Source organism: Acartia tonsa, chromosome 6, assembly GCF_053477335.1.
Source record: "Acartia tonsa isolate MP-2025a chromosome 6, ASM5347733v1, whole genome shotgun sequence".
NCBI lineage: Eukaryota > Metazoa > Arthropoda > Copepoda > Calanoida > Acartiidae > Acartia > Acartia tonsa.
The window spans coordinates 49,575,593-49,592,632 of record NC_137265.1 but is presented as its reverse complement, the minus strand read 5'-3'; the positions used below and the strand labels follow the sequence as shown (position 1 = coordinate 49,592,632).

The 17,040-nt window shown below is 31.4% G+C and overlaps 1 protein-coding gene across 1 annotated transcript in view; it reads right to left on the bottom strand.

The window, feature by feature from the left end:
- LOC145323141 (FMRFamide receptor-like) overlaps nucleotides 1-17,040 on the bottom strand; it is a 54,932-nt gene that overhangs the window by 26,158 nt on the left and 11,734 nt on the right. Inside the window, exons 4-6 of the mRNA XM_080165531.1 lie at nucleotides 13,507-13,574; nucleotides 13,017-13,071; nucleotides 7,102-7,193 (exon numbers count right to left, since the gene is read on the bottom strand). Of these exons, the coding sequence (XP_080021657.1) occupies nucleotides 7,102-7,193; nucleotides 13,017-13,071; nucleotides 13,507-13,574 (215 nt within the window). The remainder of the gene's footprint in view (nucleotides 1-7,101; nucleotides 7,194-13,016; nucleotides 13,072-13,506; nucleotides 13,575-17,040) is intronic.

The following is a 17,040-nucleotide window of genomic DNA, read 5'->3' as shown; positions in this document are numbered from 1 at the left end:
TCTGAAACGGATAACCTTTTTTGTTAATTTAGGCATGTTAGAATTATCCTAGTGATCTTAAACTTTGCAAGTAAGGTACGATTTAGAAAGCGTAGCAACTCTATAATCGTTATATACGTCCATTTTAATTATGTTGATTTCTAACTTTTTTAACAACAAATTTTTATGTGATAAAATTATCCGATTGATCTGATTTTTTTAATACTAATTCCTAGGACAACAAAGTACAATAATATAAGCGAAGCATCTCTATCATCAAGTCCTAAAAATGTAAGTATGTCCTTAAACATTATCCTGTATTTAAGCAGTTTTTCAACAAATTTACCTACAATTTTGATTTGACATTTATACATTTGTGTTCTGATTTTTAAGTTCTGACACTCTACAAATGTTAATGTTCGTTTGTTCTACCATTTCAGAGCTTCGCTTTTAAAGATGTTGTCATCCTTGTTGTAAATATTTTTTTAGGATTACAAGGACAATTATGTACAATTAAATGCAGTTACAAAAGTTAAAATGTAAAAAACAAAGAATTACATTTTTCGTATTCATTCAGAACCGATTAATATCTGGTGGATTGAACAGGTTCACATCTATACGAAAAAACTATATCCAGTTTTCTTTAATTATAAATATATACAATCATAAGATTAAATCCAATTTTTAGCCCGTACCGTGATTATAATCTTATAATTGTACATTTTATATTCGCGGAAAGCTGTTTATAATACGATGCGAGAAATAACTATTCTATCACAATTTTTAAAGTTTAATTATGAATAAACATGGAGCCCATATTTTCAATTTATGACTGATAAAATTTGAAACCGTCAGTGTTTTGAAATTTTCAACATTGTCTAATAAACAAGGGCCATTAATGTACAGATAGACCTTAAATATAATGTTGCTTTGTTTATAATAAAATATGAATGCAATTTACATTCCTAAAAAAATATTTTTTTCGAGGCGAAACCTTTCTGACTTTGTAGTGTGGAAGTATATATCCTTATACTAAAGTAACAGGATGTTTGTCTGTGTGTCTGTCTGTGTGTCTGTCTGTGTGTACCGAAGGATCTCGCTAACCGCTGAACCGATCGGGTTCTCCTTAACAGGGTAGATTCTCATATGTCCTGGGAAGGTTTTTAACTATTTTGGGGGAGGGTACTACCACCCTCCCAAAAGAAATGACAAAAAAATCGAAATTTTTTGTTAAATACGGGAGACTTCTACGTAAAATAAAGAGGTATCGTACTAAAGAATTATCGTAGCAAACAAAAACATTTAAAGTGCCACTAGAGGCCTCTAGGGGCGTAGCCGCTAGTTGAAAATGATATAGTAGTAATCAGAAGGTAAATGAACATCACTATCGGTTGGATTTGTCTAGGATCTAGGATCAGGACCGCGCCAAAAATCTTTTAAAGATCAATGTTTTTTAGCAGTGGCTGTGGCGCACCTTTTTTTATGATATTTATGATATTTATTAATTCCACTAATTATAACAATTATTATATAAGTTCATTACATTGAATAAACAATATCAATAATAAGATATTAAATATAACTAGGAAGATCATGGCACTACATTTGTATAATAGATACTATTGTAGATTTACCCATGACTTAATTATAATTTTCATGTTACTGATTGTGAGAAGACGGCGGAGGACAAGGCAGGCTGAAGGCTGAGAGTATGTTTATAAGTAATTATTTTATGGACATGTACAAGGGTTATTGTGTAGGTTTTAGTAGCAGATATTGCAATTATGATCGCTACAGTTTATGAATAGTTTGTATTTATCTATAAAGTGTTTTAGTATTGCTTTTTTAAATTTTTTTCTGTTTTTTATTTGTTTTAATTCTATATTTAGTTCATTCCAGTCTTTGGGAATGGTAAATTTTGTTATAGATGATTTGTTTGCTCCGTTTATTTTCAAGTTCCAAATATTCCTGCGTAGTCTCTCATGTGGAACTTCTTTTTTTATTAAGTTTAGAATTGCAGTTGGTGTGTATTCATAGAAAACGGAGTGTCCTATTAATAGGTTATTGTATGTGATTAGCTCTTTGAATTTAAGAATTTTGTATTTCTTAAAGAGTGGTTCAGTGTGGATTCTTCTGGATGAACCATGTATGTTTAAAATGATACGTTTTTGTATAGTAGTGATTGTATTTAAAGCTTTTGTGTTGTTTGGTGCCCAAATGCTAATTCCATATTCTATGGAAGGCTTACCTAGTGCATTGTAGCATAGTATTTTTTGCTTTGTTGGAATCTCTTTTTTTATGTTTCTTAAGATATGATTGCATGTATTTAATTTACTTATTGTTTTATTGATGTGGCTATTAAAATTTGCTTTTTCATCTAATAGAAATCCTAGGAATTTGAAAGAGGATTCTTGAGTATTAATGTGATTGCTTTTAACAGTTTGTATGATGGTATCGTTTATTTTAATGTTAATTTCTTGTTTTGTGTTGAAATTTATAATTCTGGTTTTAGTGGGGTTTAGGGTTAGTTTATTGTGGTTGAACCATTCAGTGATTTCTGCCATTATAGTGTTTCCTAGGGTTCAGCCCACCTCCGGGCCACCTCTGGCGCGCCCCAATCTGGCGCACCACTAAAATGATTTAAAGATCCAGCTCAGATTTTCGGAATACTGAATCCTAGGACAAAAAAGTACAGTGTTATACGCAAAGCATCTCTCTAATCAAGTCCTAAAACTGTAAGTATGTCCTCACACAATATCCTGTACTTTACTTTCAATTTTGTTTCCACTTTCATAAATTTATATTCTGATTATTCAGTTCTGAAACTCTACAAGTGTTAATGATCATTTTTGCTCCCGTTTCAGAGCTTCGCTTTTATGGATGTTGTCATCCTTGTTAGACAATCATCTGCTTTATTATATGAGATAGTTATTAGAGTAAATATAAATATGTATGTAGATTCTTTCTGTCTATATTTAATATTTCTATATTAGTATTATAAATCTTCTATAATGCGGCTAAAGAATCACAAAATATTTAGAATATGGAGATAAGAAAATTCATTTTTGTATGTGCAGTAAAAAAGTACGTTTATGTTATCCATACGTTCGAAACTTTCAAAGCAAATAAGAATTGTCCTATCTATTTTAAAACTTCCTCAAGGATTCCTTTAAAGTAAGGTATAGGTAGCGGGACAAAGTGTCTGAAAAATCTGCCATGGGACGTCATAAAAATGATGGATTTTCCATCTCTTTTTAGGGGTTTTCTTTACCATTTATCCTTTCATTTTTATGATGTCACATGGCTGATTTTTGAGATACTTTGTCCCGCTACAGGTATAGTATAATTTTTGTCAAATGTTTACATTTTAGCTTTTTAATTCTTAATTTTTTAATGATATATTCATTCCATAAAATCAATTTAAAATAATTTTTAATTTTAAAAAACGATTAGGATTTATATTAAAGGCATCTTACTTCTAAAACATCCAGAATAAGAAGTTTGTTCAGATTACTTTGAAAATGTTCGTTGTTGTTTAGCTTCACTTCTGCGGATGTTGTCATCCTTGATTTCAAAATAAGATTATTTTCTATCCCTTTTTTCATGTAAATGCAAGAAATCTGGGAGGGAGGGGATATAGGAATGTAAATTTTACTAGTACCCAAAGTTTTTTTTAAGTTCCTTCATTCCTTTGATAGAATCCTTTGGGTACTTTTAATTAAATCTTGATTGGTTGGCTCATACTAATATTGTTTAAATTTTCAACCAATGATTACAAAAGGGGTAATAATGTTTCTCGTATTCATTCTAATCCAGTGGATAGGAACCGGTTCTCATCCATACGAAAAAAACTATGTCTAGCATCGTATTATATCCAGCTTTCTACGAAAATAAAAAAGTACAATCATAAGATTAAAACCAGTTTTTAGCCGGTGCCTTCGGCACCTCGGGGCTAAATAAACTAGTTTTAATCTCATAATTGTACATTCTATATCCGCGGAAAGCCGTTTATAATACGATGGGATAAAAAACTATTATCATAATTAGGAAGGTGCATCAATTTATCTTCCATTGTCTTATCCCCTGATCTCCATGAGAATAAATACAAAAAAAATTAAGAGGAAAACGGAAATATAGTGTTTTTGTTGTAATTAAATCTAGACTAGATATAACTAGAAAGTACGAAATTACAAAAAAAAACTAGAACGTTCATGACTATATCCTCAAAACAGAGGTGGATTCTTAAAAAAAACTTTTTGGCTCACTAACTTACTAAAATTAGTGAGGCTTGCTAAAAAAAATTAGGAAAAATCCTCTAAAAATGCATAAAAAATCTACAAAAATTAAATAAAATCATAAAAGGTTTATTAACATAAGATTTTGTTTAATTTTTGCAGATATTTAATACGATTCTGGAGGATTTTTCACAAAATTTTTTTAGCGAGCATTACTAATTTTACTGAGGCAGTGAACCAAAAAGTTTTTTAAGAATCCACCTCAGGTGGATTTTTGTTGATATGCAATGTGAATGGTTTATGTCGACTATATATGGACACCATGGAAACTGTCCCAATTTTGTATAACTTTTGCGGAACATGTTCCAGTTACGTCATATTTTTCTTTCCCGAAAAAGAGAAGGGGGGAAGAAAATCTCTTCAAAAGAGATGGGGAAAACCCCCTTTTCTCCCATCTCTTTTTTCTTCCCCCCTTCCCTTTTTTTTCTTTCCCCCTTCTCTTTTTCGGAAAAGAAAAATATGACGTAACTGGAACATGTTCCGCAAAAGTTATACAAAATTGGGACAGTTTTCATGGTGTCCTATATATGGTCAGGTTATGTTGACATAAACAGGCATAAGAAGTCCATCGAAAAAAATTGACGTCATAAAAATGACGAATGAGGAGAGGAGGAGTGAGAAAAAAACCTAAAAAAGAGATGGATAATCCCTTATTTTTATGACGTTACATGCTGATTTTTTGAGAGACTTTCTTCGTCTTCTTGACATAATACCAACATGAAATAGATTAAATCATTTTAATGATGTGCTAATAAAATTTTACTTTGGATTTTAATTTCCATGATAAAGGAATAACTTTGATTATGAATTTATAAATTATATTAAAACTATATTTTTCATACTTAGCAATTTACTATTTAAGTACCATTGACTTTTACTTATGTCGACTGTTTAGCAAAAAATAGTGGTCTTGACTGACATATTTAACCATCTCCCGTCGACAAAGAGATGGAAAGACAGACACACTTTAACTGTATGTATAATAGCTTGACTACCAACAAACAAGCGAAGCTCTGAAACGGTGGAACAAATTAACTTTAACACTTTTAGAGTGTCAGAACTGAAAAAGCAGAATATTAATGCAAAATTGTAAGTAAATTTGTTGCAAAATTTCTTAATACAGGAAACTGTTTAAGGACATACTTACATTTTTAGGTCTAGATTATAGAGAAGCTTCGCTATTAGAATTGTACCTTGTAGCATACAAAAATGTGTTGTCAAAAAAGTAAAAATTGAGCATGTTTCAAAATGACGTGCAGAATATCTTGTAATGATTATAGAGTTGCTACGCTTTCTAAAACGTAGTTAATTGTTATAGGAATCATCATGCAAAGTTCAAAATTGTTAGGACAATTTTAACCTGTTCAAATTAACGAAAAGAGCTAAGAGTATCGGACGGGCCGACGCAAATTATAGAAAAGCTTAGCTTTTAAAAAGAAGTTGATGACAGGCAAATTCAGAATCTGCTTATGTACAGTTATACATATTTAGTATATATGGTTTCATCTTGGCTTCACAATTATTTTAAAAACCTTATTTAATCTTTTGTATTCAGTATTTTTGTGGCTATTTTCAATAATATTTGTGTACATTTTTGGACTATTGAGTATCTGTCACCAAGAATCATAGTATGTACTACATTAATGGGACATAATCGTATAATTCAACGAACATACAAGTGCACCTCCCCCCCCCCCCCCCCTTTTATTATAAATGCGCGAAGCAAGGTATTATTTAATAAATTTTTGATAACCTAACTTTGACTTTTAAAAAAAAGGTTTCTTTCAAAAGATTTTTTAATGATAGATTTTCGAGTAAAATTGCCGATAAAACTGCTCTGTGTGTTTTTAAACCTTATATGGCTTTTTAATCTCTATAAGACTTCATTTCGTTATCTGTATATAATTAACAAAAATGATTTTTTTCTAATTTACGTAGATAAAGAATTAATATTTCAAAATTATATTTATCGAAGCCCGCAAAGAATTATAAGGAAGATAATTAAGCCTCTAATCTTTTAGCAAGGACTGCTAAGGGGATGGAGTAATACGCTGTACTAAATTTACTCCCAAGTTAGTGTTAAAAAAAATGATTTAAGGCTGATTTACAAATCAGATGAATTTTTACATTTTAATACCATCCAAAATGTGTTTTTTATACATAAAAGAGTGTTATTGTTGCGTTTCAAGACTATTCAGTAAAACTCCCCGCCCCTCCCACCCCAAAAAAATTATTACGGTGCTCTAACCCTGCGGAACAACCTTGTACTCAACATAACCTAACCTAAGGTAAAGTATTAACAAACGAAAAACTACTCCTCGCCATATTTCTAATTTATTCAAAAGTGGAATTTCTGTGGATGTTTGGCACTTTAAAGGAAACCGCCGTAAAAACTATAATCTTCTTTTCTGTGGAAAAAAATTGCTTGTTAGTGTAAAATATTTTTGGGAAGAAAAAAACTGCCAATGAAATGTTTGAACCTTTTAACAGAGTAAATTTGGTTGAGACTTCTATTCCTCGGAAAGGAAGCGACACAGGGGCGTCTAAGCTTTTTTAGTAATACAAATTTTTTTTGTTAGGGATTTTGTAATTTGAGGGGGGGGGATTTACCCCCTCCTAAAGGGTTGGGGATTTATGCAGTTGAAGCTGCGCTACTTATAGCCTAAAACATGCTTGTTACATCAAATACTTGCCGTGATATTAACTTAACTGCTGCATAACTTAACTTTTTATGCAGTTGAAGCTGCGCTACTTACATTCTATGTTTTACGTGGTTCTAGCTGCGCTACTTATAGCCTAAAACTTGCTTGTTACATCAAATACTTGCCGTGATATTGACAGGGTTGCTGAATGGATCCAGAACTGTAGTTATTTCAGTTTCAGCCACATGCTCGTAAAACTTCGGTATATTGAACAATACTGAACAAAAGAAATAGTTTTATAAAAAGCGAAGCTTTTCTATAATTAGGGTCAGTCCGTCTGTCCGGAACGGATAGCCTTTTTCGTTAATTTAGGCATGTTAGAATTATCCTAGTGATTTTAAACTTTGCATGGCGATTCCTGTAGTAGTTAGATAGGAATTGAAACTCTATATTTAGAAATTTTGTTTCTTTCTTTGTATTCAGTTCTAACACTACACAAGTGTTAATGTCCGTTTGTACCATTTAAGATCTTCGCTTTTATGGATGTTGTCATCCTTGTTCTAAAATAACTTATAGGATAAGTAACTTTTATTTCAACTAAATCTGTTTGATCCAGTAGCAAGCTTCATTAAAAAAATTGTTTTGACTATTTTAAAGACACTCTTTAACTGAAAATATTACATGGCCCCAAAAGTTTTATAAGATTTGGTACTATTATCAAATCTGTATTGGGTTGTTAAAACAAGCAGTATCAAAATTATCAACCAATAATTCTAATTAACATAAAGGTTTGTGTATATCATTTGATTATGTACATAATATATCATCCATTGTTTTATAAGGAATCTTCTTAGGGGTTAGTTTAGGCTCAGGAAGGTTTAGAATCTTCAAAATAGATTCAAAACGGATAAAAGACTTCACTGAAATGAGTTGGTTTTCCTATTTATAAGAATCTCACAAGCCTCTAAGCTTTGTTAGGTTTTTATCTTTACAACAGCTTTTTTTTATAACTTACATAAAGCTTTCAACAAAAGAATGGATCGATCAGTCCAGCTGTTTTAAAAATCTTCATTTTGGTTGTTGACAAAAATAGAATATGTACGACCTTTAAATCTAATACAAAATGTAACCAGAAACCCAGGGAGGATGGTGCATTTTCATTAAAATAAATTAAATTAAAATTTTTATAAATTTCCAATAAAAGTTGCTCTATTAGAATTACTCGTTTTATCTGGAAATATCTGGTTTTAACCTTAAAGGGTCACAACTATAAAATTGAATTAATTGCCCATTGTCCCCTCTCTTTCTCCCTGCAGAAACCTAATAAGAATTTGTAACATGAAACAAACAATTATCATTTAGTTGCGCAGCTACTCTTTAACTATAGTATGTCTGTTCTTCAGTGCCAACTCATGACAAATCCCAATACTTATATTTAAAAATAAAATAGACTAAAACCATCCCAGGACCATTATGAAACTTTCCTTAAATAGAGAACTCAAAACATTTTAAAAATTTTGAGGGGGGTTGGATTCTTGATTTTTCTTGCGAGGGTGAACAAAAACCGTTTACAGAGGTGGATTCTTTTTTTAAAATTAGCGTCGCTTAGTGAGGCAAAATTATTTTTGTGAAAAATCCTCCAAAGTCGCATAAAGAATCTACAAAAAAAATAAATAAAATCATAAAAGGGTTATTAATATAAGACTTTTTAAAATTTTTGTAGATTCTTATGTGATTTTGGAGGATTTTTTACAAAAACAATTTTGCCTAGCTCACTAAGCAACAGTAATTTTTTTTAAAGAATCCACACTAGGTCTTCGAGTTTATTCACTACAGACAGATAGACATCCTGTTACTTTTAAATAAGGACATATTTATGTTAATATTGCTTTGCTACTTATGGAAATAATCATGATTGCTTTATATGTAAAACATTCAGTATTTCTTAAGAAGTACTATAATTTACTATCTAGTCTTTCATTAGAATCCGCAAGTAATTTGTCTTTTTAGATGAAGACTTTTATGAGATCTGAAGTAACACATAGTCTAGTACTAAAAATATGTATCCTAACCCGTAAACCATTTTTTTGCATTGTTTTTTTATTCAGTAAATATTTTTTAGAAAGTATTGATATATTCCTCCCTAAAATAGCCCTAAACCTGCATGTGTATATCTAACCAAAATATAAAGAGTCCTACATCTCTGGGCACTATAGTGTAATCTGATTAGGTCTTATTCACCTATCCTACATCCCTGGGAACTATAGTGTAATCTGATTAGGTCTTATTCACCTATCCTACATCCCTGGGCACTATAGTGTAATCTGATTAGTTCTTATTCACCTATCCTACATCCCTGGCCACTATAGTGTAATCTGATTAGTTCTTATTCACCTATCCTACATCCCTGGCCACTATAGTGTAATCTGATTAGTTCTTATTCACCTATCCTACATCCCTGGGTACTATAGTGTAATCTGATTGGGTCTAATCTACATATCCTACATCCCTGGGTACTATAGTGTAATCTGATGAGGTCTTATTCACCTAACCTACATCCCTGGGTACTATAGTTTAATCTGATTAGGTTTTATTCACATATCCTACATCCCTGGGCACTATAGTGTAATCTGATTAGGTTTTATTCACCTATCCTACATCCCTGGGCACTATAGTGTAATCTGATTAGGTCTTATTCACCTATCCTACATCCCTGGCCACTATAGTTTAATCTGATTAGGTTTTATTCACCTATCTTACATCCCTGGGCACTATAGTGTAATCTGATTAGGTCTTATTCACCTATCCTACATCCCTGGTTACTATAGCATAATCTGATGAGGTCTTATTCACCTACTCTACATCCCTGGCCACTATAGTGTAATCTGATTAGGTCTTGTTCACCTATCCTACATCCCTAGGTACTATAGTGTAATCTGATTAGGTCTTGTTCACCTTTCCTACATCCCTGGTCACTATAGTGTAATCTGATTAGGTCTTATTCACCTATCCTACATCCCTAGACACTATAGTGTAATCTGATTATGTCTTGTTCACCTATCCTACATCCCTGGGTACTATAGTGTAATCTGATTAGGTCTTATTCGTCATTTACATGTAATTGTTAATTAATTACAATAGAAAGATAAATGGATAAAATATACAGTTAGGTCCTTAAATGAATTATAGTGAATTTGATTGTCGTATATGCTTTAAATGAAATTATTACAGTAAAGTTTGTGAGTGGATTATAGTGTATTAGAGTGTTATTCACATTTAAATGAAATTCATACACAGTTAGGCATATGAATGAATAGCAGTGTATCAGAGTCCTTTTTACAATTTGTTTTTTTACTTATAAAATGATATATGAACAAAATATACAGTAAGGCATTCAAATAAGATATTAAATAGTAGAGTGTAACTCATATGAGGTATAGCTGTGAATTACAGTGCATAGTTCATTAAAGTTCAGTGCTTTTATTACTGTTGTATATGTCACTCTATTATTCTGAAATCAATTCTATGTCCAAACTATATAATCATGTTAAAAGAAGAGCAACAGTAAAGAAATATAATACAATATATATTTATTCATTTATATATATTTACTAATTGTATTTAGTCTTATTATTAGTGCAGCTTTTTTGTAATTATAGCATGTCTGTACGTCCATCTGTCCGTCTCTTTTTATTAGTATAAAAAGCTTGATCTCTATCTGTTTTTTAAACTTTATATTGTTAGGTTAGCCAATTGTCCTGAAGGTAGGTTGGTATTGGACTGGTTTTATAAATATGTTTCCTTATTAACTGTCTTAAAAGCTTTAGGCTATTTTAACAAATTTCTTTTGGTTTGTACAGTAACAATGTCCAAGCTTTTCTTTTTGGAAAAACTCAGGCCTAGCTATTCTAACAATCAATTCTACAAAAAAAATCACAAAACCTTTGAAAGTAAGCTGGGGGGGTATACCTTGTTTTTTTATGTAACTGAAGAGGGATGGGTAAATTTTCCTTTAGAATTGTTTGACAAAATTACATTCCCTTTTCCCTGGGAAAAACTTTTTGTTAACAAAACGATTTTATTAAGAAATTTTGAAAGTTTGTTTGCGGCTTGTTAAAGCTAATGCTCTCAATTAAAGTTTTGCAGATATATATACAATTTAATAGTTTATGTCGGCTAAATAGTATTTGATAAAAGTGGTCTGTATGACTACTAAAACGTATTTATGCTATATAACGCTATTCTAATAATGACATTATGACAACAGTCTAATATTGTTATAATAACAGAACAAAATATATTTATTTAATGTTCTTTTTCTTCAAAAAGCTTAACTGCCAATATATATACTTTATTCAAATGCATTATATAAAATGTTACATGTTAGGAAAAATGCAATAATATTAGATCATAGTTTTTTACATGGAATCTAATTTAATATTATTTAGATTAGTTTTTCCTTTTTTATTAAAATACGTTGACGGATAACTTATGAATCAATGATGACATTATTCTGAACAAGGATATAGAAAATTAGAGGCTACGCCTCTTGAGGCCTCTAGGGGCAATAGTGCGGGGGAAGTTGACACCCAACTTTCCATGTTAGTTTTCAGCAGAAAAAGTAAGTGAAAACTTTTTTTTGTTTCTGGAAGGAGGGGGGGGGGTAATTGTTTTCAGGGGCGATATTTCATGAGATAATTAATTCACCTTTCGTAAGAAAATCTTCCGTGGACCTATAATAAGCTTCACTGAAACGGAGAACCATATCGGTGCAGCGGTTACCGAGATCTTAAGCTAAAGACACACAGAAACACGGAAAGAAAACATTCTGTAACTTTTATATAAGGAAAAGAAAATACAACAAAACTTAATTGACGGAAAAATCTTTTTAAAGCAATAAATTTTAGACATTTATCTTTTATAGAAGGAGAGAAAGTTCGCAAAAAAGTTTCATGCATGTAGAAAAATAAACTAATGTCTGCTAGACATTATAAAATCGTATTATAAAAATGTACAATTATAAGATCAAAACAGTTTTTAATCTTATGATTGTGCATTTTTATATATTCGTATATTAAACTGGATACACGTGAAAAGATGGTCCACTGGGCAAATATAGGTTTTTACACGTAAATCAATAAAAAAAAGTATAGGTTTATGTTTTTTTCAACCTTTCTGAATAAATTATTTTGGTTATATTCCTTTTCGTAACATCGCACCTTAAGGGGCGATTCTTCGTGTTTTCACAGTATCTTTTCTCCTATTTCTAGCCCCTGCGGGGGGCTCTAACCCTGCATGGCCAATTACTAGCCCTGTGGGGTAATCATATAACCTAACCTAACCTAAAATAACCTATAAAAAGCCATTTTAAAAATACGACGAATCGCCTCTTATGGGGCGATGTTAAGAAAGGGACTATTCCCATTATTTTTTACACCAGTAATATATTTACAATTTTGTCTGCTCTAGTGTAGTGTTATTTTTTATCCGTGAAGCTATTAGATAAATCCAACTTTCTAATCTGCTATTTAAGATAGAGGGCTGAATTGTTTTATATAGATTTCCGACGAAGTTATATATATTATATACCTTTGCTGCTGCTATGCAAAGCATATGACAAAATAAGTAATAGTATGGGAATCAGGGGCGTCCAAGCTTTTTTATTTGGGGGGGTAAAATTTTGAAAATAAAAATTTTGGATTTTTGGGGGGGGGTAATCTTTATTTCATAGAGGGATTTTTTTATTTGGGGGGGGGGTAAAAAATTAAAAATCCAAAACTTTTGGGGGGTAATCACCCCTTTACCCCCCCCCCCTTGGACGTCTATGATGGGAATTGGATTGTTTAAATAAGGCATTTGAATAGAAGGGATTGGGCAACATGGGATCTTAAAATATACAGTAACCAATGTTTTAAAGATATATTCTTTCACGCGCTAAAAACATTGGATAATTTCCTGAAACAAGAAATATCCAAACTTTTTTACAAATAATTGTAATCTACAAGAGGTAATTTTGTTTATAACCAATGGGAATGTACATCAATTTATCATTTATTGTCTTATCCCTTAAAGTCCCTGCAAGCTAAAAATTGTTACTTGCCTGAAAATAGGATTATTGGGAAAATATAGAAGCTCGCTGACCAAGAGTGGGATAACTGAAAATTGTAAAATTAGTGAAAATTACAGACCGTCTAACAGACAGATGGACACAAATAGATAGATAGATAGATAGACAAACATAATTATTGAAAAATCTAGATGCCTCGCTGGCAGACCATAAGTGAAAAAATTATAAGAAAAAGATTATTCCGAGTGGAGCTACTTTACAATTAAACCATGTAAGTCTGTTTGTCTGTTTAGAATGCCCTTTTGAGGCAACACTACTTCCTATTTTTCTTAACTCTTTTCACCCTTGCTATACTAATTGTAATTTTACTTGTTTTGATTGCGATTAGATCCAGGGATGGAAGGGACATTGGACTGTAAATTATACTCGTACCCAAATTAGATTTTAAACTTTGGGTACCTTTTCTAAATCTTAATCTATCGTCCATTGTCTTATCCCATATGATTCCTGTTTTATAGCTTACCTTAAAGAACGGATGGCATACAGTTGTGTATCTTTCTATAGCTACAGCCAAAGTCATGTAGATTGAACCTTAAAAATAAGATAGTTAATGTTATCCCCTCGTTTCATAGAGGCCTCTAGGGGAACTAGAGGAAAGGGAAAGGACTTTCACTTCTAAAATACGAAACGCTACATGATTTTTCAGTATGGCTGAGAAGTCGCGACAAAACCTGATTATTTAAGAAAACTTGTTTACTTTATTTGATTACTCTTATGCGAATGAAGGATGATATCATACAATACTTATTTTATACACATGGTTTTTTAAAACTCTTTAAACCAAATTAAAAAAATTTAATAAGTACTACAAAACAGACAGATTTCTAAAACCAAATATTAATCAAACTTTTAGAAGCGGAAATACAACTGTAAACTATACAATCTCGGACTCCTAGATTTCTGTCACCCTTGATATATTTACGCAGTCCTATTTTTTTACTTTTTTTACTTACTTGATTTGATTACCCTTATGCAATCAGACTAAAAAATAAATAAATATGTTTACTGTACAATTTTATATACTTTTTTCATACTTTTTGATAACACCAAAATAGCAGGAATCTAAATGGTCGGTGTAAATTCTTCTAAATAGAGTCTTTGCCTTAATTTTTTTTAAAAGAAGAAATAACTTATTTTTTTGGGATGGGAAATCATTTTCTTATATCAAATATCAACCGCTGCCCCATATAGACTTCAACCTACCCCCAAAAAATATTAAGCTTATATTGAAAATGTAGAACTATTGGTGCAGCAGTTTATGAGATCTTACCTGACATGCACGACACTCTACTAATTACTACTGTTGTTGCTGCGCTAATTACGGACATAATTGTTCTTGTTTTTTTAAAGTATATCTTGCAGGGAGGAAGGGAGGGGACAATGTATCTAAAATTCATATTTCTGACAGTCTTGGACTTTGGGTACCAGAACACAAGCAACTTTTATTATTTTGCCAAATTTCAAAAACTTTAGGTACCAGCGCTAAAACAATTATTCCCAAAGCAGACGACTCTTACTGAACTAACCAATACAAATACTAGCAGACAATTTGAAAAAAATTCAAAACAAGTTTATTTTGGATTTTAAACAAAATAGTTTTCTTCTAAGAATGGGTGGGATAAACCAGAAATTCTACTGTGATGCTTCTGTAATTATCCATTCTAATCAACCCCTTGTGAAATATGAAAACAACCCCCGATTATGGTATTAATTTTAAGAAACTGCCAGTACTAAGGTCATATCTTTTATGATAAATTACAGACTATTCACAGGAAAATAAGACAGGTTAACCTAATGTTAAATATTATTCTTTCAGTGTTTAAAGGAACCATGCAAGAGAAATATACCGCTTTAAAAGCTGAAAGACTGCCACGAATAGACCCATTACCCAAAATTTAAAGCCTCCAGCTTCAATAATAAAAAAAGTTATAGACATTTCAAAATCATATTTTTAGTACAATGAAAATTTGAAAGTTTTTCATTGCTAATAATAGAATTTTCGTTATTAAAATACGTTGCCTAGAAAGAAAATTATAAGCTTATTTTTGGCAGAAACTTAGAATGCAAGTAACTGATAACATTTTTACAATAAAAACACTCTTCTTTATAATCAAAATCATTAAAAAAATTCAGAGCTGGATCTTTAAATCATTTCAATAGTGATCTAAACCACCCGGGGTGGTTTAGATCACTATTGAAATGATTTAAAGATCCAGCTCTGAATTTTTTTAATGATTTTGATTATAAAGATTTTTAAATCTAATAAAGATTGCTATATCTGAATTTTGGGAATTTTCCAGATATATCTGATTTTGAAGATATTGAATTAGAACTCTAAAATTGAATTAATTGCCCATTGTCCCCTCCCTTACTCCCTGATATCTTGTTATTTTGGATAGAGATAAAGATTGTTTGCTGGCCAAAAGAGTACAAAATATTTGCTCAAAAATGCAGAAACAAGGATGACAACTCCAATAATTAAGTGTAGCTTAAATATAAAACAAACATAAGCTGGACAGACCAACGGAAAAAGTTAGTAATAGGGCAGATTTCCATAGAATTAGAGTAAATGAAATGCGCCCATGTGCAACAGACGAGAATAGTTATTTATCGCATCGTATTATAGACAGCTTTCCGAGGATATTAAAATGAAAAATTTGAAAATTAAAACAAGTTTTGTTAGCCCCGGGGGGCGGATGACATTTTTTTCCTATATTGGTAGAACATTAGAGTAAAACACTAGAGGGAGAAAGGGTTAAATAACTGTATCTCCCCATCGCAACCGTCTTAAGCAACCTTCTATTGGGTCATTGAAAATGAACCAATGGTGTCGCATATATTAACACAGTCAAGTAGCAGAAAATCATTTAGAAGCAGACGAAAGAGGTCTTTAAAATTGAAGGGAGGAAGTTGTCTGTATATACATCTATACTATAGATCTGTTGGTATAACAAAATTACCCTTCTGTAAACTAAAATCATTACTTGAACTTGAAAAGTTTGGAAATAAAAGTATGGAACCATCCAATCAAAAGTACCCAAAGTTTTTGATCCATCGAACAAAAAAACTTTGTTCTAAAACTTTGGGTACAGGTGTAATTTTCTGTCCAATGTACCCTCCCTCCCTGGATAAATAGTTTTAATCATAAGCATGTGAGAAAGAGGGGTGTAGGGGGGTGTCCTTGAAATTTAGAAGGTCTGTCTTTTTTCACCTCCTCCAGGTTTTCACCCCCTGCGCAACCCCTGTGCACGCCACTGGTTTTAATCATAATAATATTTAGCCAGAATAGTACATAATATTTGTCCTAAATTGTATAAAGCAGAGAATGCGTTCTTTCTTTTATTGTGTCCGTCCGTCCGTCCGTCTGTCTCCCAATCTGTTTATGAAAAGAAGCTTATAATACCTATAAAACATGACGTCATACAATACAAATAACCAATGATAGGCCTGTATACATTCAACCATTGGTCAATATGAATGTATACTGACCTATCATTGGTTATTTGTAAAGCATGATGTCATTTTTGGGTCGGATGTAAATTGCTTTTTATGATTGTGATGATGCAAACTGATAGAATAGTTATTTATAGCATCGTATTATAAACAGCTTTCCGCAGATATAAAAATGTAAATTTATACGATTCAAACTAGTTTTGTTAGCCCCAAGATGCCGAAAGAACATGATTGTACATCTTTATATTAGTAGAAAACTGGAAATAATACGATACGATACATGATTTTTCAGTATGGCTTAGAACCGGTCCTAATTCAGAGGATATAAATCGGTTTCGAAGTCATTATGGAAAATATTTTTTTTTATAAATCTATTATTGAAAGATACAAAAACTTTTCCTTAAAATATTACTGATCTATTTTTCGTATCTTTTCTCTTTACATAAAAGATAAGAAAAGTTTTCCTAATAACCCAAACTTTTTTATCAAACTCTGAAGAAACAATTTTTCAACATTTTGATCATTTTTTTGTAAGAAAGATAAT